The sequence below is a fragment of the Sciurus carolinensis genome, chromosome 1 (genome assembly GCF_902686445.1).
Source record: "Sciurus carolinensis chromosome 1, mSciCar1.2, whole genome shotgun sequence".
NCBI lineage: Eukaryota > Metazoa > Chordata > Mammalia > Rodentia > Sciuridae > Sciurus > Sciurus carolinensis.
Genome location: NC_062213.1, coordinates 169,116,135 through 169,139,614, shown reverse-complemented (window position 1 = coordinate 169,139,614; position 23,480 = coordinate 169,116,135). Strand labels below are relative to the sequence as shown.

At 34.8% G+C, this 23,480-nt stretch overlaps 1 protein-coding gene and 1 non-coding gene across 2 annotated transcripts; both read left to right on the top strand.

Moving 5' to 3' along the window:
* The first annotated feature begins 1,671 nt into the window (after positions 1-1,671).
* Positions 1,672-15,057, top strand: LOC124963122 (acetylcholinesterase collagenic tail peptide-like). Its single transcript, XM_047522659.1, has 5 exons — positions 1,672-1,785; positions 1,848-2,076; positions 2,610-2,744; positions 9,547-9,671; positions 14,915-15,057. The coding sequence occupies exons 1-4, from the start codon at positions 1,672-1,674 to the stop codon at positions 9,582-9,584; spliced, it is 516 nt and encodes a 171-aa protein (XP_047378615.1). The 3' UTR covers positions 9,585-9,671; positions 14,915-15,057.
* LOC124968497 (U6 spliceosomal RNA) lies at positions 10,831-10,934 on the top strand. The gene has a single exon (XR_007105743.1). It is a non-coding gene; the product is annotated as a U6 spliceosomal RNA (small nuclear RNA).
* Positions 15,058-23,480: the final 8,423 nt, after the last annotated feature.

Below are 23,480 nucleotides of genomic sequence, written 5' to 3'. Positions count from 1 at the left end.
CGGTGGTCTGAACACAATAGAGAGAGAGGAAGCGCTATCTTTTCATCTGCCTAAAATTTGGTAGGCATTAAAACATCCCACATTACTCTAGTTCTTCGCAGGAAGTAGCTTTGCTAATCTAAGTATTTTAGAAATGAGTTATGTGGTCCCCTCTAAGAAATATGAAAAGCCATTATTCAATCTCTCAAAAAACCTCGACAGTACAGGTTTTTCCATCCTGAAATGTACAGGATGGAAAAGACGATGCTACTGAGTTCAACCAGGTCTAATTTGCAGCGAGCTGAGGTGGGGAAGAGGTCTGAAATTATTCAGATGCAAAGTGTGAGGATGCAAGTGCTAATAAATAGAGCGCCCAGAGCCTCAGGGGACAATGCGATAGAAAGCATAGAGAAGACAATGCAGTGATGCGCTCCAAAATTTCTTCACTGCATCCGCATCCGCATCGCGAAACTCAGGCTCAAGCCTTTCCCAATAATCTAATCCAGGCCTACACCTGGGACGAGATGGGGGTCGGGGGTCACTTACAGGACCTCAGCATATGTTCTGTTCCCTGAACCACTAAGCAAATGCTTTTTATCCTATTTCGGTAGTAAATCAATAATTTTTTGATGAAGATCATACACCTCGCAAAGGTATGATGAGCTCATGTACACACACACACACATACACACACACACACACACACACACACGGTTACTAACAAATACATAATAAGGCATTCTGTCCTGGGAAAGCAATATGATAAATTTCCTTTATCTTACTGATTAAACGAACATTGTGGAATCCGTGGCCCGGGCCTGGTTTCGAAATCTCAGTTCCCTAAAAGGTGCTTTCGGCTTTTGCTGGGGGTAGAAATAAGTAAGAGTCCAGAAGCGTTGGAAGTTCACAATACTAGAGTGAAAGAGGGTCCTACTTGCAGCCTTCTAGACTACCCTAAGCAACCTTCACCGAAAGGTTACAAAGGGGGAAAGTCCCGGTGTTGGTCTGTGTAGTCTATTTTGCTTTTATACAGCAGTTTCAAGAAAACAGATCCACGCGGAGACATAGTGAGAGGCAGGAAACAAACTTTCCGCCTGATACCGGGAGTAAAGCTCTGCCCTTAGCCAACCCAGGCTCTACGGAGGGGCTCCGAAGACATCCTTTCGGTCCCTTTGAAACTCTTTCCAGACTCCAACTCTGGCCCCAGGCTCCCTAGTAAGGAAGCTGAAGCCCAGAGCTCCCTCACCGCGTACAGAAAAACCCGGGGTGGGGGTTGGGGAGCTTCAAAACCGTTAGCTTGCGTTTTTTTTCCCCCCTCTCCCTCTCTAAGGTTTCTTTTCTCTTCTCTTCCTGTCCAAATATTTCAAATTTCCGCGCCTTAAATAACAGTCTCCTTTTATTTAGTTAGTTTCCTCGGCAGGTTTGGCCGCCCGCTTGTCTCTGTCCCCCTACGAGCCTGAGACGCCTCGGGCGCCTGGTTGCTGCTTGCAGCCCCCTTGCGCTGCCCCAGGCCCAGTCTGCACCGCATCTAGCGCGCGACCAGAGCCACAACCTTCCTGCCGCGACCTCGCTTGACCCGGCTGTCCAGGCACCTAGAGCCACTAAGGCCGCCCCCGGCCCGGACGCCTGCCTGCCTGCTTGACTTCCCTTCCCGAACTTGGGAGCGTCTTCTGCTTTGGGGTTTGGATCACCATGGCCCTGGAGCGGAGAATGGGCCGCGGCGATAGGAAGGCACCACGGAGTCGGCCAGTGGCCGGAGCCTGCCCCAGCCCCCACCCCGCGGGTAACCTTGGAGGCGCCCTCGGAGTGAGTGTGTGCGCTGCCGCGCCAGCCGGCTGGGGCTAGCTGGCGCTCCGCGCAGCGGGCAGGAGGCGGGAGCTTGGGGACGGGGAGGGGGAGCGGGGACCGGCGCCTCCTGGCCGCCGCCACAGCGCCCCGGGAACTGCGGGTTACCCAGGCGTCCAGCCCCCACCCCCGGTCCTGGCCCTCAGGCAGCGGTCCCCGAGGAGGCGGCAGCCATCCCACTGGATAGTTCTGGCGACCTGTGCCTGAGGACTGGGGCCGAAGGGCGACGTGGGAGCAGGAGCGAACGGGCGGGTGAGTGCCTAGCTCTCTGCAGAGGTGAGCTGGCGACGGGGCGAATGAAGCAACTCCGTGCCCAAGGCCAGTGCCAGCACTCCGTTCCTCCTCCCCCCATGACAGCTGAAGAGAGACCGGCTCTAAGCCTGACGTCCAAATGAGAGGAGACAAATACCTCTTTGGCTTCTTAGCCCCTCGGACTATTCAGAAAGTTGCCCTGTGATTTTTGCCTTTCTCCCATAAATTACTAGACGTACAGGACCAAAAAAGCACGTTCATCCCGAAAGACCCTCAGCCTGAAACAATGAATTGCAGGACTGGGGTACGCAGAACACCTAGAGGGAGTCTTGTTTTTTCAGTCCCAGTTTAGAAAATCCACTAGCGATCTTAAGCGATGCCTCAAAAGAATAAAACTCCCCAGATCTGGATGTAGGCTTGGTAAATTAAGGTTCCAGTGAAATGTTTTTGCCATCTGCTGTAGAAACATTATGCGAACTTCAGGTGTTAGGATGTGGGTTTGGAATTTTCTGTGTTGTCTTTAATCCTCACAGACATGAAAAAACAGCTTGGTAATGCCGGGCAAGCGAGCAAAGGTTATCCTTGCCACCACAGCACCTGCGAAAGCACAAGTGGAACTCACATATTTTGCTTCCTGAGTTCTAAAATGGCTTCTGAACCGTCCAGAGGTACCAGCACATACGGGGGCGGGGCAGGGGGCACTGGGGACAGGAGAGTTTGTACACTAAAACACACACACACACACACACATACACACACACACGCTCAGATATTATTATATTAAAAGTATTGTACCTAACCTCCCTCTATCCCCATCCTCATCAATCCAGGAAGAATTTTAGCGTAGGCCTACTTAATAATTTTTATATACTGCCTTTTTCTCTTCCCTCACCACCCCCCACCACACACACACACACACACACACACACACACACACACACACACACCAGCCAAAAACATCAACTCTTTACGGGAGGAAGTTAGAAACCACCAATCCTTATCCAACTACACATCATTTATTTTGGGCACTAAAGAAGAAATCTACATGCTATTTAAAAAATAGCTTACCAGAACCTCAAACGCATTTAATTGGTATAAAGAGATACTGTCTTTTAACATGGAATCAATGGGACAGTTTCTGGAATTGATAGATGAAAAACTTAAAATTCTTCCTTGAAATATTTGGAGACAGAGCCTTCTGCTCTTTATATTTCATCAGTATAGTTGTCTCTTAGAAAAAAAAAACAACAGATACTTTATCTTGACCACATATAAAGCAGTATCATGGAGACAAATTTTATTTTCGGTATATACCTTAAATCTTCAAATTACTTACATGAATACTGAAAATTCACATATAAAGGAAAACTGCCAACATCTTTTAATGTTGAATTTTTAATTTAGAAACTCAACCAAATTATCACAACCATATTAAAATACAGTCCCCTTTCTGTGTTCCCTTCAGTGTTCAGTTTGCATAAGTTGTTGGGAAAAAAAAAGTCTTCCCTGAGTTTAAAAAGTATGCTTTGGATATGTGACTTCCTAAAATAAAAAATAACTCACTGATATTTAGGAATAATTATTCTATCATTTGACAATTCTCTATACAGCTAATGTAACAGTATCTCCTTACATTTGGGACCCCTTTGAGCCCATATAGTTCTTGTTCCATAGTTTTCTCCCTTAGATGTTTTGTTAAAAAGTGACTGCCTTCAATGATGCAGCAACATTCTGATGCCCATTCTGCTAATTCAAGTACTTCAGAGCAAACCTATTCAGACTATTTAAAAATGACATGTATTTCTTCTTTTGTCACAGTTTGGAACACATGAATGAATAAAAACATTTGAGGGACTGGGGATTTGGCTCAGTGGGAGCACACTTGCCTAACGTGTGAGACACTGGGTTCAATCCTCAGCACCACATAAAATAAATAAATAAAATAAAGGCATTGTGTCCATCTACAACTAAAATAAATATTTAAAAAACATTTGAAAACTTAGAATAGTTTGCAAATCAGTAACAATCTTACATTATACTGATGTTTCAAGATAAATAAAAATATGTATTAGAAGAATAATTGTGATCAAATTATTAAATTAAACAGCATCTGATGATGATTAACAGTATAATATTCCCTATTTCAATATTCAAATAAACAATAGTGTGTGTTGTGGTATGTTTTTTCATTGTGAAAGATAATTTTACATAATAATGATCATAAGAAAAAAAGTAATTGAACACCCCAGAATCTTTTCTTCAATGTTAAGTAAAACAAAATAAGAATAGTAGTGTTTTTAAAAATATTTCACTACCGTAACACCTATAGTTTTGGTTATCCCCCATCTTTTTTTTTTTAACTTTTCCTTTCCTTTCTTTCTCTTCTTTCTTCTATTTATTTACTTATTTATTTATTTATTTTTTTGCTTCCATGATTTAGGTTATGAACAAAAAATCACATGTAGAGATTTCCAATTTTTCTTTATTCCTGCTTCCTCAGTCATCTCTCTATTCTCAAAAATTACTTGAACCTTTTAGTTTTCATCCCCATTAATTCAAATTTATCATAGGCCTGTGAGTCAAAAAGCATTCAGTCTTTACTTAAAATAAAGGTAAGTGAAACAATGTGGATATTAAGTTATAGCAGTTGTGTATTTATGTTTGGAATATAAATTAGTTGAAATACTAAAATGTTTAATATTTTGACATGCTAAGATTTTTAGCATAGAATAAAATTGTAAAAAACTCATTTTAATTTCTGCTCTTCAGAAAATAATTTAATATAGTTTAATTTGTCATAATAAGAGAAAAGTGATTGATTTAACTAATAAAAAGCTAAATTATTAATACTTATAGAAAATATGAAGAGAAGACTATGATATCAAATCCAAAGCAATTTTTTAAAAATAAATTACTCTTGCTGGTAAATTATATATTTTAATTATGGTGTATATTATCTTATAGTTACATTTTGAACTTGGCACATGGACTAAAATTTTGTGTTTAAAATTTTCTATTTTTATGTACAAGACAGATCATCAAAATAATGTTTTTTGTCCTATGTTATATGGGGATTTTAAGATATATGTGTGTGTGTTGAGATATTTCTTACTAAAATTCAGTACTAAACAAATGGACATTTTGAATAGAAACTGCCAATTCACCTTACATTACTATTTTAAAATATTAAATTATGATCATCTATAGAAATATAAGCTGAGAATTTTTTGGATATAGGTGGATCATTAATGATCCAGGGAAAGATATAAATTAAAATCTTAGAACTGAAAACAATGATGCAAGTCCTAGTTCTACCTGTTATTATTTCACATTCTTATCATGAAACAAATACATATGAAAGCCACTTACCTTTTACAATTTGGAAATTTCAAATATTAGAAATAGAATTGTGATGGTGACAAGAGGAAGAATGGATAATTTCAATGTTTTAGATAGTAATACCTGTAGATTAATTAAATATTAGTTATGTGATGGATAGGATAATTTGCTGAAGAATCCAAAAGCAAAGATGAAACAAAACTAAAAGATATTTGCCCAAGAATCAAAAAGCAGAACAAAGAAGACCAAAAAAAAATGTTTTATTCATTATACCATAATAATAAACATAAGCAAATTAATTTTCCTACATGGACAGTTTTCCTGTTTCCTGTGAAGTTTTCCACCATTTTCATTTGGATATTTTAAAACACATAGTTAGGGGAAAACTTCACTATTTATAGTCATATGTGTAAATAACATATACGTTTAACTTACATACAACAGACACATTTTTCTACACCAAAATAGTAGCACCAAGCTTAGCACCATTCTGAAAGGGTTAGTAGATACAGCTGGACATCTGGACTAGACTGAGAGGCTGTTCAATGTGAAGCCAGAATAGGGCCACATAGGAGAGGGCATTGAACTGCCTGAATACTGGCTAATTTGCTCAAAAGTAATCAAAATGGCTCTGAGCTTGTATAGTTGTTTAAATATGTGATGTACTTACTTGAAAAGCAAACAGATCTATAGGAAAACAGTTAAAAGAAGGAATATTTTATTTTTAGTTCAGAGGGACATAACAGATGTAAGAAAAATATTAAGGTGGCAGTATAATAGAGAATTGTACATAACATCAGCTGAAGATCAATGATTGCTTTCAAATTCTTTTAAGTTTTAAAGATTTAAAATACACAGTTTTCTAAACATGACTATTACTTATGAATACCAATACATATTAACTTATAAATATTCTAATTTTTAAAATTCCCTTAAAAAAGTACTCCAAAATACTTTTTAGTTCATCAGACCCTATTGAAAGACCTTGTCCCATACCCCGAGATCAACAGAGTTTTGGCTTATCTACATAGAAGAATTTTAAAGACCAGTGCTTTCTAAGGAAAATATTATCTCAAAATACAAGGATGAAGATCTGGTAATTTTTAGTCCTACTTTCTTTATTCCCATAAGGAGATTATATTTAGGAAAAAATGTAAGATTATATAACATTACTATAGTAAAGTAATATTTTATATTATTACTTTGAGTTTAATATATAGAATTTAAACAATAGAACAGTGTATGGCTATTGTGAGTTTTTTCTACTCATCAACAAACATACTGAAGAGAAATCAGATCAAAACATCAGACAAAATTCAAGTTACAGGACAACAATGATATTAAATCAACTGACAGAAAAATTATCTGACAGAAAACTCAATTTTGGGGAAAGGAGTAGGAAGGGAAATTAATCTCTTTCCATTAGACAAAAAGATTATTAGTTTCTTATCTAATACTATAGAAAATAAAATCTTAAACATTTAGGAAAGTGGATGAACATCCTAAAAATAAGTAGTCTCTGTTTAGGAAGTATGATAGTAATTTATCAAAGAGGACTCTCTGAAAATGTTTTAATAGAATTACGAATATGTTAGCATATAAAACATGCTTGATAGAATCTTGAATCATATTGAATTTGTCATCATTTGTAGACTAGTAAATCATACATATAAAAATAGGCAATATTTTATTAAATGTCTTTTTGGGTACTTTTAAATTTGTTCTCTTGTTCATTCAGTTTATGTTTTAGTGAGAGAAAACAAACACATAAGCAAGATGACAAATATTTATCTTGCAACTGTTTTACCTAGCTTAATATTTATAACCCCTTCATGGGTTGGATTTTTTTAAATCCCATTTTACAAATCAGAAAACTCAGATTTGATGATGAGCAAGTTAACTTGGTCAAACTGGTAATTTATAGCACAAGGATACAAATTCATGTCTTTTTTCTATTGCACTGTGACCAAATGGAAAGCTCTTTCAAAAAAATTGCCACAAATCATTCAACAAAATTATCACATGTTAAGTTTACATTATTATGATCACCTAACAGGTTTATGATTGATCTTTGGGACTAATTATATCTGAGGCTTTCAACATCTATAAAAATAGTAATACCTAACTTTCCTTGTTCTGTGAATAATAAGTGAAATGTGTGCAAAGTTCTGGATACTCAATAAGCCTTTAGTAAACAGCTGTTATCATTATGGAAATACAAAATAACAGAAAATCCATTCTTTACCTCTAGCAACTTAAAAACTATTAAGGTAAATAAAGATATGGGCAGACACATAACAATTGGAAAGTAAGTGAGGTATAAGCAATTGTATAGTAGTATGTTGTATAGATGGCACCAAAGAAAAGCAGCCTTATTAGGGAAACTCTTATTAGAAGACTAATGAATATCATTTAAATATCCTACTGTAGAAAACTTCTCTTATCAAAAAGAAAAGGAAAGGCTATCTCAAAATAATTGTTTATCTTTCTAACTTGTAATCTCTGGGAATGTCTATACTTAACAAATATATCCAGGGAAAAATGGAAAGTGACTACATGGACAGGAAATTTATTATAAAATCATACATAAGTAGGTATTTTGAAAAATGTCTTCCATTATTTTTGAATGAGTGAATATGATACTCTGACTCAAATAAAAATAGAAAAATAGCAAGCAGTTCGTAAGCATTACAAAATGGCATTCATAATTAGTCAGTATAGGATACTGATAGGATACTGATAGGATAGAGTAAAATATTTCTAATTCTGGTGTTTACTATATATCTTACCTTGGAACAGACACTTAATCTTTTTGACCTTCACTTTTCTCATTTGTAAAATGGGGTATAATAATATTTACTTTATAGTATTGTAAAACTTATAAATAATATTTATTAATAATTTACTTCAAACTCTAATATAGGAAACATAGAAGGTTATAAACAAACAGGTTTCCTGAGATGTAGATTTAATTGTATTAGAAAGGAAAATAATTCCTCTTAGATGAATTGCTAGAACATCCCTAGCAACACATTTGCCAATTAAAAATGAAAACTTCAAATCAAGACAAAGTTATCACCTGTGCTGTGCATTTGATCAATTTATATATAGATTCTTTTTTTAAAAGCAAAGAAAAAAGAGAAACAAAAGAAAAAAAGACAATATATCTAATTCCCTTTACTTACTACAAAGATAATAATGACTACAAGTATGTCTTGCTATTTACACTTTTAATTTACATAGCACCTTCCTGGTATATTGAAAAGAGATTATTTCCTCATTTATCTTCCTCCATAAGAGTAGGGAAATGTGGGTTTTTTTGGACAACTCACTATCCTCAATTCCTAGCATGATGCCTACACGTGGCAGGTGCCCAGTAGATACATGCTGAATGATGAAATAAAGTGAATGAATGATAGAATAAAGAAATCTTGGCTGGGGATGTAGTTCAATGAAAGAATGCTTGCCTAGCATATACAGGGCCCTGGGTTCAAACCCCAACAGTGAAAAAAATTAAAGAACACTATTTTATAACCAACAATGTAACACCTGATTAGAAACCATTGTATGAAAGTTCGCAGAACTGGACATCTATATGATCTCAAAGTATCACACCTAAAATTATAATGAAATGAATTGATATGTGCTTCTTCTCTCTCTCTCTCTCTCTCTCTCTCTCTCTCTCTCTCTCTCTCTCTCTCTCATGATGCTGGGATGGAACCCAAGGCCTCATGCATGCTAGGCAAGCACTCCACCACTGAGCTATATCCTCAGCTCTTTTCAAATTTATTTTGAGATAGGGACTTGCTAAGTTTTGCTAAGTTTCCTAGGCTGGCCTTGAACTCCCACCTCAGTCTCTTAGTAGCTGGGATTACAGGGTAGACCACCATATCCAGCTTTTTCTTCAGCGGTGTGGGAAGCAGAGTTTCCCTATGTTGCCTAGGCTGGCCTGGAAATTTTGGGCACAAGTTATCTTCCTGCCTAAGCCTCTTGAGCAGCTGGGACTACAGGTTGGCATGCCACCAGTTGTAAATGGCATCCCCCCGTCTGGTACTGGGGATTGAACCTAGGGTGCTTTACAAGTTATATCCCTAGTCCTTTTTATTTTGATTTTTTAATATTTTGATCTAGGGGTCTTGCTAAGTTGCCAAGGCTGGCCTCAAACTTAAATCCTCCTGTCTCAGCCTTCTGAGTCTCTGGGATTACTGATGGATACACCATGGGCCCAGTGGCATATGTCTCTTGATGGATATGTGGTAAGTACACAATATTACCTGTGAAATATTCTTGACACACGTGTATAACCTAATTTTGAAAAGTCAATTTAACAAATACAGATAGAGACATTCTATTAGACAAGTGACTGACTTCTTTTAAAAAATACTATCCCTGGGGCTGGGGTCATAGCTCAGTGGTAGAGTGCTTGCCTGGAATGTGTGAGTTACTGGGTTCGAGTCTCAGCACCACATATAAATAAATAAGTAAATAAATAAATAAAATGTTCATTGACAACTAAAAAAAATTAAAAAATACTATCCCCACTGTTATAAAATTATATATAACAATGAAAAGGAAAAATACTATCAAAGAATAATAATCTAAAACTGTTATAGATTAAAAGTGAAAATGGAGATAATATATGAAGTAACAATGCATGATCTTAGCATGGATTCTCAGTCAAATATGAGACAGTTTTAAAGAACTTTGTTGAACAATTAGGGAATTTTTTAATATGTTATATAGATAGACAAGGTTAGTTTATCAATGCTAAGTTCTTGGGCGTGATAATAGCAATTGTGATTATTGTGATTATGTAGGAGAATGTCTTTGTTCTTAGAAAATACTATGAGCTTGTTGTTTGAAAAGATTAATAATATTTATAAACCCTTAGCTAGATTGATCAAGAAATGGAGAAAGTAAAAATTAATTACTACAGATACTTAAGGGATAAAGGGAAATATTGTGAACACGTTTATTCTTTAAAATCTCCCCTCTAGAAAAACAGTATTGTTAATTTGATGCTCTATGCTGTATAGTAGATCTCCATAACTTATTTACTTTGCATAATTAAAACTTTGTGAGTTTATCCTTTTTTTAAAATCCTTTACGGAATATATATATGTATATGTATATATATATATATATATATATATGTATATGTATATTCACAATTTATAAAAAGAAAGGAAATTGAATTCCTAGTTTAAAACACTGTGGCAAAGAAAACTGCTAGCACACATGTCTTCACTATTTAATTTTATCAAACATTTTTTTCAGTGCAGGGGATTGAACCCTGGCCTCACAGGTACTAAGCAAGTGCTCTGCAAGTGAGCTAAACCTCCCAGCCCCAATTTTACAAAACTTTTAAGGAAGAAACAATACTCCATAAACTGTTTGAAAAAATAGAGGAGGTAAGTGCTCACTTTAACACACATATGCTAAAAATTGGAATGATATAGGGATTAGCATGACCCCTGGGCAAGGATGACACACAAATTTATGAAGATTCCATAAAAAAATAGAGGAGGTAAGAATTATTTCTAGCTCATTTTATGCTATCAGTATGCCCTATAGTCAATCTAGGTATTATAAGAAAAAACTACAGAGTATAATATCTCATGAACATAGACATGCAAAATCTTTTCTTAAAATAATTGTGTATTTTGAGATGTTATCTATTTTGCACACACTGATTTTGAACTTGTGGGCTCAAGTGATCCTTCCCCCTAAGATACCCAAGAAGTTGAGGCTACAGGCACATATCACAGCACCCAGCATAAAAATTCTAAATGAAGTATTAGCAAACAGAATTCAGCAATAAGTACTAGAGCTTGAGCAAATGAAGTTTACCCAAAAGTCCAAGGCTGATTTAAAATTGAAAAGACAATCAGTTTAATTTACTACATTAACAAAACATACGAGAAAACCATAATTTTTCGATAGATTTAGAAAAAAGTATTTGCAAAGCACAAAACCCATTCATGATTTTTAAAAAACTCTCAAAAAATAGGAAGAAAATAGAACTTCTTCAATCTCAAATAGGCATTTAGGCAAAATGTAGAACAAATTGTACTTAATTTGTGCCTGTGTGTGTGTGTGTGTGTGTGTGTGTGTGTGTGTGTATGTTTATGGTGTCTAGGGATCAAACCCAGGGCCTAGCACATGTGAGACAAGCACTTTACCACTGAGCTATACACCCAGCCTTAGACTTAACTTTTAATCTGAATGCTTTCCTCCTCATATGAGGAAAAAGGATAGGATATACACTCTTACCACTTCTATTCAATGTTACACTGGCTATCTTAGCCAGCTGGCTCCAGCACAACATTATAAAATTGCATATAACCTTTGATCCAGCAACCCTACTACTAGGAATCTACCCTAAGGAATTATAAATTCCTCTAAACTCATTTGTACAACTGTTTACTTGACGTCTCTTATTGTGTGTCTGATAGGCATCTCAAATTTATAATGTCCCAAACTAAACCCTTAATTTTGATTCCATAAACCTGTTTCATCTCCTGTATTTCCTATCTCAGTAAATAACGTATCATCACCCATATTATTAGGATAATGAATCTTTTTTTTTCTTGTGATAGGTATGGAATCTAGGGCTTACCCATGCTACTAGGCAAGTATTCTACCACTGAGCTAACCCCTAGCCCAGAATAATCAATCCTGACTCTAATACCATCTAAACTATTAGTGATTTCTTCTGACCACTACACACACACACACACACACACACACACAGTCAGGTATATATGTATTATGACTTTGATGACTTCTTACCTTCATCATGGAGCCTCATTGGTGCTAATTAGGTTCTAATTAGGTGGTATAAGAATCTCTGAAATAATCCTTGTAGCTTTGTCTGACCAAAATGAAGTCATGCCCAAATCTTGGGGGCATAGAGTCAATTCCACCCAAGTGTCTGGATGAGTGGATACCAGCAAAAAGCCAGATTTGGGTTATAATGCTGCAGAATGATTGTTTAATTGATTACTTCCTCTCTTATAAATATTAAGTAATTCTACCAGCATATAGCAGAATAAGTAGGAAAAAGGGAAAGAAATAAACCTAGCATTTAGTCTTATGATGCTCAATAAAATGTTTTCAAATTTAAATTATATTATGGAACCTACAAAATTTTTTTCTGATATTTTTAATTACCTAGAGTCAGTGTGTTCTTCTAAAAAATCAGATCAATGCTTAATAAATCTTTTCCACATAGAAGTGATAATATATGCAAATTCATGATACATTCCTCTAAATGGCAAAAAAATGTTTTTTCTAAGATGCTCTTAATTCACAATTCACACATTTAAAACATAAATGAAGACCTGCTTTAAATTTTGTGCAAGAATCTTTTTAATTTTTGTTCAGTTTATTATTGATTTATCTGGCTTCTTCATTAGACCTCAAGAGAATATTTTTCTTCATTCTAAATACATAATTGCCAAATAGGGCATAGTTCTAAACTTGAAATAGTCATACTCTTATAAAATTCACACTGACTAAACAAGGATGGAACTGGAGATCATTAAGTGAAATAAGCCAGGCACAGAAATAAAAGTATCCCACTATCTCACCCATACTTGGAATCAAAAAAAGTTGATCTCATAGAAGATGAGAGTAGAATGGTGGTTATCAGAGGCTGGAAGAGGAAGGATGCATAGGAGAAAAAATGATCAATGGGTACTCAGTTATGGTTAGAAGCATGAATTTCTGGTATGCTGTTGCACAGTAGGGTGACTATAAATAATAGTAATATGTTTATTTCAAAAATTTAGAAAATGATTTTGAATGTTTTTAAAATTTATTTTTAAAAATTTTAGTTGTAGATGAACACAATACTTTTGTTATTTATTTATTTATTTATTTTTATGTAGTGCTAAGTATTGAACCCAGTGCCTCACACATGTTAAGCAAGTACTTTACCAATGAGCTACAACCCCAGTCTCTTTAATGTTTTTGAATGTGGAAGAGATAGAGATGTTTAACCTGAATTAAACATTATGTAGTATATACACGTATATAAGCATCTCATGGTATCCCCACTAATCTGTATAAATTTTACATTTTTTTACATATCAGTAAAAACACTTTTAATTTTTAAAATTACCCTGTTTAACCAGGCACAGTGGGGTAAATCTGTAATTCCAGTGGCTCTGGTGGTTGGGGCAAGAGGATAGTGAGTTAAAAGCCAGCCTCAGCAACAGCAGGGCACTAAGCAATTCAGTGAGACCCTGTCTCTAAATAAAATATAAAATAGGTCTGGGGATATGACTCAGTGGGTGAGTGTTCCTGAGTTCAATCCCTGGTACCTGTCCCCCACACCCCAAAAAATTACCCAATTTAAATAAATTATTGCTTTTTATTTATTTATTTTTTACATTTTTATAAGTTTTATTTAGTTTTGTATGTGGTGCTAAGGATTGAATGTAGTGCCTCACACATGCTAGGCAAGCACTTCATAACTGAGCCACAATCCCAACCCTTTTTTAAAAATTTTGAGACACAGTCTTGCTAAGTTACCTAGGGTCTCACTAAGTTAGTGAAGCTGGCTTTGAATTTGCAATCCTCCTGCCTCAGCCTCCTGAGTTGCTGGGATTACAGGCATGTGGCCACTGTGCTCAGCAAATTATTATAGCTTTTTAAAAGAGATAAATTTTTTACATTTAAACATAGGTGAGTACTGCTTTTCAAGAAGTTTATGTTTGTTGGATGCAATTTATACATTCAGTATATAGTGTCATTATATGTGAAGATTATAATAAAGGCTGAGATGCAGTCAAGACAACAGAGTTGGTTGTTGCCTATTTGGAATCACATGTATATAGATGTGGTTTGAGCTACCTCCATATTACCTAGATACTTAAATATAGTTCATTTTAGCCAACTCCAAATGTCTTGATCCTATTGACTTCCTTGTCCTTCATATCTAAAAGAACTAAAGACTTTTGACTGTTTATTGTTTTTTAATTTTTTTGTTGGTTTTGTTTGTTTCTCTTTTTTGGTATATGTGGATGTGCATGCTAAGGACTGATCCAAGGGTCTCATCTAAACACACACACTACCACTGAGCTACACTCCCAGCTTTGTTTTTGGCTCTTAAGATCTTCACCTTTCCTTGTATTTTCCCCTTAACCTTGTCCACATCTTTGTAAATAATTCCTTTATAAACTCTCTTAAGTTATTTTGATTATACCACTAGTTTTATGCAAGTACTTTATTATAACCTATCTCAACATGGGATCTGAATGAAGGATGAAATCTGAAATGTTCAGCTTCTACTTAACTATAACTTTGCTTGTGTAAATACATTAGAGGGCTGTTTATCTTCAAAAGTAGCATTCCTTGACAAGTTACATGAAGGGAGAAACCAAGTTTTTTTTTTAACATTATATTTCTTATTACTGACATATTATTAACACTCAAAAATATTTGCTCATTCACTTATGTAATAAATATTAACTGAGTACCTATTGTGTTTCAGACCCTGTTTCAGGTTCTACAAATAGAAAAAATGGATCAAGTCCCTCCTCATCTGAAATGAATAAAAAGTTCTATTCCACATATAGGTCCATGTGATATTAATAGTGCTTACATGAAAAAAAAAACATGCTATAGACAAATAAATTTGGGAAACGATTACTCAAAAGTTGAGTTGATTTTTGTTGAAGGTTTTCTTAGTTATTTTAATAAACAGATATACATTTCCAAGAGGGTGTTGATGAATATGCAGGGTTTCCCAAGCTTTGAAATCATAGAGCCTCATTTTCAAAGAACAAAAGTTAACATTTCAAAATGGGCTATGACATTTTAGGGGGAAGAACAAAGTTGTTGCTTTGAATTTTTTAAGCATTTAAATAAATTTTTGACTAGAGGTACAAATTACCTGTCTCATTCACACCCATTTGTCAGTTGATTTTAAAATGTACAACACTCAATGATCTTTATGAATTTAAGAGGAAGTCATGCCTCTTTTAAAAGATATGAGTGAAATTTAAACAGTTTTATAGTTGACTCATGGGGCGATATATAATTAATAAAGATTTTCAGAAAATAATTTGCTCTTCAAATGACTTTGTAGGATATTTAAACAGAATAATTTCAAAATCATCAAAGTTTAATTCAGGGACATATCAACAAAACCTTAATCTGAATTACTTATTCACCAGGATGACCTGCTACACAAACCATATGTCTTCACAATTCCATGTCTTATGTGTTCTTTTGTTCCCAGGAGTGGTCCTCTTAATCAGTGTGTTTTCAAAAAAAAAAAATCTCACCTCTAAGCCTCAGTTTACTTAACTATAATATGAGATAATACAGCAATTTCACAGGATTAAATAAAGTCATATATATGAAATTCTGCTCATGAGATTATAGACAAGGGGAACAGACTAGAATGATTCTTGTGGTAATGTGTTAGTTGGATATATCAGAACTCATGTTTCACTTAATGTAGATGGTTACATATAGAAATCTTTATGGATGTGTGTATGTGCATGGGTTAGTATATGCACATGTATTTCCTTGTCCTGTCAGGTGAGACAGCCTAGAATAAATGACATCCCAGGGGGCAATGAGCACAGTTAGTGCCCAGATCTTGATATTTAATGTCATTCTCCATAAAAAGGAACCAGGGCTCTTTAAATAAATGGTTGATTCTAGGACTGGGGTAGGAAATATACAAGATGAACCTGGATCATTTTGTAGTGTTAGAAAATAAGAAATTGTTCAAAGAGCATCCCTGTAGGTATGCATGTGCACACACACTGATGGGACATGGTCAAAGAAACACAGAGGTCAACTGAAGGAACTCACAATGACCAATGTTAGAACAATTTGAGCAACTAAGTAAATAGAGCAGCACTGAATTATAATGCAAAGAATAAATTTAATATCCAATAATCCAAACTGATACAAATAAATGATTGAATAAGTTAAGAAATCGGGAAGGATAGACAAATATCTCATGGAGAATAATTCCAAATATATAGATACTCCACCTCAAATGAAGGTAAGCTAAACTCCCCACTCCTTAAGTGAGGGCTGCACATAATGATTTTCTTTCAAAGAACATATATAATACGGAAAGAGAAAGAAAAAAATAGTAACTTTGCAATGAAAAGTCTGACAAATACTACTTCAGTCACCTGATTGAGGGCAACATCAAAAGTCCTAGATCATGTTGATGGTATGTAACCTTGATAGAATGTGGTGAAAATAAAACTTTACATTTGTAATCTTTCTCTAGAAACCTCATAATCTCCTTCTAAAGATGAAAAAACAGTAGGCAAATTTTAATAAGAGAGTTATCCTACAATATACCTGAGTAGTCCTCAAAACTATCAAGGTCTGACAAAACAAAGAGAATCTGAGAAAATGTCACAGCCAAAGGAACTGAAGAAGATAATATAACTAAATGTAATGAGGGATATCAGATGGGATTACAGAACAGGAAAAGGACATTAGGTAAAAACTAAGGAAGCATGAATAAACTATAAATTTAATAATAATATATTTACTGGTTTAATTAACTATAATAATATGCCATGCTAATAATGTAAGAGATTAATGACAGGGGAAGATGGGGGGGGAGGTATATGGGAGCTTTGTACTATCTGCTTAATTTTTTTGTAAATCTAAACCTATTCTAAAAAGTCGACTTAAAAATGTTTCTCATAGTGCCTAGTTTATGAAATATTTTCAATAAGTAATCTGCATAATCATTGTTATCATTAATTATTAATAGGAATGATGTAACCTATATTTTTCCACTTGGCACCAGTTTATGGTCACAAACATAACCTTATTTATAATAACCATCATTATTTCAATGGAAGCTTTATAGCATAGAGAAAAAGCATTTTTGATTTAGAGAAAAGCACAGAGATGGCTCTGAAACTTTACAAGTTTTGTTACCTTAGAGAACTTATTACTCTAACTCTTGAATTTTCTTCTTTTTAAGATTGGGCTAAAAATAGCACCTACAATAACTGTATATTGCTAGAATGACATGAGACAATGTAAACATTCATTTATTCATTTTGCTAATTTTTATTGAATGTCTACAGTGAGGAAAACCAAGAAAGAAAAGAGTTCTTATGGTGGGGGGATAGAGATTGGGAATAGTGGGAATTCAGTTACAGATCTGTTAAATTTGGGATGTTTAATGGCTATCCAAGTGGAAAAGCACAATAAATGGTTATATGTGAATGTCTTGAACACAGAGAAGAGGTCAATATTGGAGATAAAATTTAGTTTTATAGTTTTGTGTCTGAATAAATACACCTGGAGGACACTCCAACACTTTGAGCTCCAGTACAAAAAGTACAGCAAAAAAAAGGCTAAGGAGGGAGAACCAGAGAGATGAGGAGAAAAATCAGAAGACAGTGTCACAGATAAAAGAAAAGTTCAAGAAGATAAGTGTTGAATGTTATAAAGAGATAAAGTAAAATGAGGAAATGTTACCCTTTGACTTTGGTAATAGTAAGATGAATGAGAAATTTCAGTGACATGATAAGGGTAGAAGTCAGAATGAAGTAGGGTTGAAGAGTAAATGCAAGATGAGGACAAGTAAAATATATGTAGCGGTCAGGTTGAAAATTTTACTGTGAAAGGGAACAAAGAAATAAGGTGGTAGCCAAAGGTGAATTTACTGCCAAGGAAAGACTTTTAAAAATGGGATACTAGAGTGTGTTCTTAGGATTGGAATGATCCCATGAAAAGTAGGAAATTTGGCATGCAGCAGGGTACTCAAAAAGGTTTTGTTATTGTTGTTTTTATTTGTTTTAGTTGTTGTTATAAGACCCTCTTCCACCTCCAAACTCTCATCCAGTTATGCCTAGAATTCAGAGAATATCTCATGTGAGATCACAAATAGCCCATCTTCTACTATGTGTCTTCTTGTATTGCTAGACTCCCTCAGTAAAATCTCTTGACCTTCCATGGCTGGAGATATTACTCAATGATGCCTCTACATTGCCACTAGTCCTGATGTCCATTTTGAGTCTTCTGATGTCCATTCCAAAGGCACTGTATCTTAGCTCCCAAAGTTGCTAGTGCCAAATACCAAAATTCTTTAATTGCCAGAATCATGATGGTTTTCTTAGGAGTCTTCAATGGGCAATATTTGGAGCAGAGGAAAAAATGCCTTTCTCCCTCACTTTATATACATGGAAAACAAGCAATGATGATTGTGACTCATGCTCTCCCACAGTAATTTCTGAAAGTAGCCTGTTCTGTTTCTGGATAAAATGCCTTTCCCTAAAGAGCTCAAACTTAAGTCCATTAGCTGGGCCCATTCTTTAGGACACACCCCATCCTGACTTCCCAGTTTTGTTTTTTTTTTCCCACCATGATGCTTTTAAAGCTATTTATATTCCCCCAATTTTATGCATAGAAATTCCTATAAATTCACAGTTGGTCTAGCATGTTGGTTTTTAAAGTCTAAATCTCAAAGATTGGAATATAACTTAGGCTAAAACCAGAAATTTATCTAAAATCATTGTGGTGTGGTATACCAAAGATGGGGTAGTGGGAGTAGTCTGCTCTGAATGAAGGAAGTAAGTGGGTAAATCAAGTAAATTTTGAAAACAAAACTGACTAAAGATAGATCTTCTTTTTATTATCACCATGCACCAGCAATTCTAAACCATGTCAGTGACAAAATACTTGCTCCCCTACATATTTGTTGTTCTAAGTTCTGTAAAATTATGCAGCTGCACTATTTTTTTTTTTTTTTTTTTTTTTTTTTTTTTTTTTTTTGCAGTGCTGGGGATTGAACCCAGGGCCTTGTGCTTTCCAGGCAAGCACTCCACCAACTGAGCTATATCCCCAGCCCATGATTTTTAATAATATATATGTAAACTTTTGTTTAGCACATTTATTATTTAAACAATTTATTCTATATGACAGTTAATTTGGAGTCAGCCTACAACACAGATTTAGTTATACATTTTTCTTTTGAGAAGTTCACAATAGTTCAGACTTGCTTGTGTTCACTGAAGATGCTCTAACCTCTTGTCTCTAACCACTGTGGTACTATATATTTCTATATTTCAACAATTCATTTGCTATAAATAATGATAATAGATATTTTAAAGATGAAGAAACAGAATTTGGGTTACTTCAATTTGGTCATTTTCAATGAATATGTGTGTTTAAAGGTTATTTGTGTTCAAAAGTTAAAAAATTAAATGCAGACAGGGCTGGGGGTGTAGTTTTAATGGTAGAGCCTCTTGCCTAGCATGCATAAGGCCCTGGATTTGATCCCTAGCACCCAAACAAGTAAAAATAAAATATAAATTAAGATAAAACAAAATGCAGAGACATTTGAAAGAATCAATCACTAAAATCAATCCTGAAGAAACAAAGATATGTAATTTTTTTATTTAGAAAGTTTTATTAGAGTATAACTGACAGAATAAGTTGAAATGTACAATTTGATAAGCTTTAACATGTAAATATGCACATTGAAACTCCACCCAATTAAGGTGATGGATATATCCATCATCCCTAAAACTTTCCTTATAACCCTTTTTTAAGTCCTGCCATCTTCCTCCTCTATCTTAGGTAACACTGATCTCCTTTATTATGAGGAGAAGAATATTGAGGATTCATCCTCTAGAATTGTATATAAATGGAGTAATAGATGGGTGTGGTAGCACATGCCCGTAATCCCAGGACTTGGGAAGTTAATGCAGGAGGATCACAGTAGAAGACCTGCCTGAGCAATTTAGTGAGACCCTGTCTCAAAAGGGCTGAGGATACAGCTCAAAGGTATTTGCCTAGTATGTGCAAAGCCCTGGGTTCAATCCTCAACATTAAAAAAAAAGCTAATTAGCCTATATGTGGAATAATAAAGCATGAACTCTCTTTTCTTTTGTTTCCTTATAAAACAAAATTATTCTTAGGTCAGGCATGGTGGTACATGCCTGTAATCCCAGCAACCTTAACAACTAGGGAGGCTGAGGCAAGAGGATCACAAGTTCAAGGTCAACCTCAGCAACTTATCAAGACCCTGTCTCAAAATTAAAAAAATAAATAAATAAAATCAAAAAGGCCTGGGAATGTAGCTCAGAGGTGAAGTGTCCCTGGGTTTAATCCTTAACATCTCCCCAAAAATTATTATTCTTGATAATTGCCATTCTGACTGGAGTGAGATGAGATCTTAGGGTAGTTTTGCTTTGCATTTCTCTAATTGCAAGAGATAATGAATTTTTTTTATGTGTTTGTTGACCGACTGCATTTCTTCTTCTGTGAAGTGTCCTTAGCCCATTCAATGACTGGGTTATTTGTTTTTTTGGTGTTAAGTTTTTTGAGTTCTTTATGCATCTTGGAGATTAGTGTTGTATCTGAGGTGCATGTGGTAAAGATTTTCTCCCATTCTGTAGGCTCTCTGTTCACATTCTTGATTGTTTCCTTTGCTGAGAAGAAGCTTTTTAGTCTGAATCCATCCCATTTATTGATTTTTAATTTTACATTTGTACTTTAGGAGTCTTGTTAAGGAAGTCAGATTCTAAGCCAACATGATGAAGATTTGGGCCTACTTTGTCTTTTCTGGTAGGTGCAAGGTCTCTGTTCTAGTGCCTAAGTCTTTGATCCACTTTTAGTTGATTTATGTGAAGAGTAAAACATAGAGGTTTAATTTAATTTTGCTACATATGGATTTCCAGTTTACCCAGCACCATTTATTGAAAAACATATCTTTTCTCCAATGTATATTTTTGGCACCTTTGTCTAGTATGAGATAACTGTTATTTCTGTGGGTTTGTCTCTGTGTCTTCTATTTTGTACCATGGGTCTACATGTCTATTTTGGTGCCCAAACCATGCCATTTTTGTTACTATGACTCTGTAGTACAGTTTGAGTTCTGGTATTGTGATACCTCCTGATTCATTCTTCTTGCTAAGGATTACCTTGGCTATTCTGGGTGTCTTATTTTTTCAAATGAATTTCATGATTGCTTTTGCTAGTTCCATGAAGAAATCATTGGGATTTTAATAAGAATTGCATTGAATCTGTACAATGCTTTTGTTAGTATAGCCATTTTGAAAATATTGATTCTGCCTATCCTAGAGCATGAGAGATCTTTCCATTCTCTAAGGTCTTCTTCAACTTCTTTAGTGTTCTATAGTTTTCATTGTAGAGGTCTTTCACCTCTTTTGTTAGATTGATTCCCAAGTATGTTATATTTATTTTGAGACTACTGTGAATGGGGTAGTTCTTTTTAAATTTCTCTTTCAGTGAATTCATTAGTGATGTATAGGAATGCTTTTGATTTATAGGTATTGATTTTATATCCTGTTACTTTGCTGAATTCATTTATGAGTTATAGAAGTTTTCTGGTGGAAATTTTTGAATCTTCTAAATATAGAATCATGTCATCAGCAAGTAGTGATAGTTCAAATTCTTCTTTTCCAATTCCTAACCCTTTAATTTCTTTTGTCTGTCTGATTGCTCTGGCTACAGTTTCAAGGACATTGTTGAATAGAACTGGTGAAAGAGGGCATCCCTGCCTTGTTTCAGATTTTAGATGGAATGCTTTCAATTTTTCTCCATTTAGAATGATGTTGGCCTTAGGTTTAGCATAGATAGCTTTTACAATATTGAGGTATGTTCCTACTATCCCTAGTTTTTCTAGTGTTTTGAACATGAAGAGGTGCTATATTTTGTCAAATGCTTTTTCTGCATCTATTGAGATAATCATATGATTCTTGTCTTTAAGTCCATTGATGTGAATTATGATTACTGATTTCCATATGTTGAACTAACCTTGCATCCCAGGGATGAACCTCTCACTTGATCTAACCTCATACAATGAGTCTAGAAGGGTTCTCTCTTCTCATTCATGGAATAATTTGAGGAGTATTGATGTTAATCCTTCCCTGAAGGTCTTATAGAACTCGGCTGAAAATCCGTGTGGTACTGAGCTTTTCTTAGTTGGTAGGCTTCTGATGGTGTCTTCTATTTCATTGCCTGAAATTGATCTGTTTAAATTGTGTATGTCCTCCTGCTTCAGTTTGTGTAGATTATTTGTGTTTAGAAATTTTTCAATGTCTTTGAGTTTTTCTATTTTATTGGAGTATAAATTTTCAAAATAGTTTCTAATTGTCTTTTGTATTTCAGTATAGTCCATTGTGATGTTTCCTTTCTCATCATGAATTTTAGTAATTTAAGTTTTCTCTCTCTTCTCTTTGTAAGTATGGCTAAGGGTTTGTCAATTTTATTTATTTTTTCAAGGAACCGACTTTTTGTTTTGTCGTTTTTTTTAGGTGTTTCTTTTGTTTGAATTTCACTGACTTCTCTGATTTTAATTATTTTCTGTCTTCTGCTGCTTTTGGTGTTGACTTTTTCTTCTTTTTCTAGGGCTTTGAGATGTAATGTGAGGTCATTTATTTGTTGACTTTTTATTCTTTTAATGTATGAGCTCAGTGCAATGAACTTTCCTCTTAGTACTGCCTTCATAGTGTCCCAGAGATTTTGACATGTTGTGTCAGAGTTTTTATTTACCTCTAAGTATTTTTTTTTATTTCTTCTCTGTTTTATTCTTTTATCCATTCATCATTCAATAGCATGCTATTTAGTCTCCAGATTTTGGAGTAGCTTATATTTTTTATTTTATCATTAATTTCTAGTTTCTTTCTATTATGATCTGACAGAATGCAGGGTAGTATTTCTATATTTTTGTATTTGCTGTGAGTTGCTTTGGTCTATTTTAGAGAAGGATCCATGGGCTGCTGAGAAGAAAGTGTATTTGCATGATGATGAATGGAACACTCTATATACATCCATAAGTCTAAATCATTGATTGTATTAGTTAATTCTATATTTTCTTCATTTATTTTTTGTTTGGAAGATCTACCCAGTAGTGAAAGAGGTATATTAAAGTCACCCAGTATTACTGTGTTGTGATCTATTTGATTCTTGAAATTGAGAAGCATTTGTTTGATGTTCATAGATGTTCCATTGTTCAGGGCATATATATTGATGATTGTTATATCTTGTTGGGGTATGACTTCTTGAGGCAGTATGAAATGTCCTTCTTTATC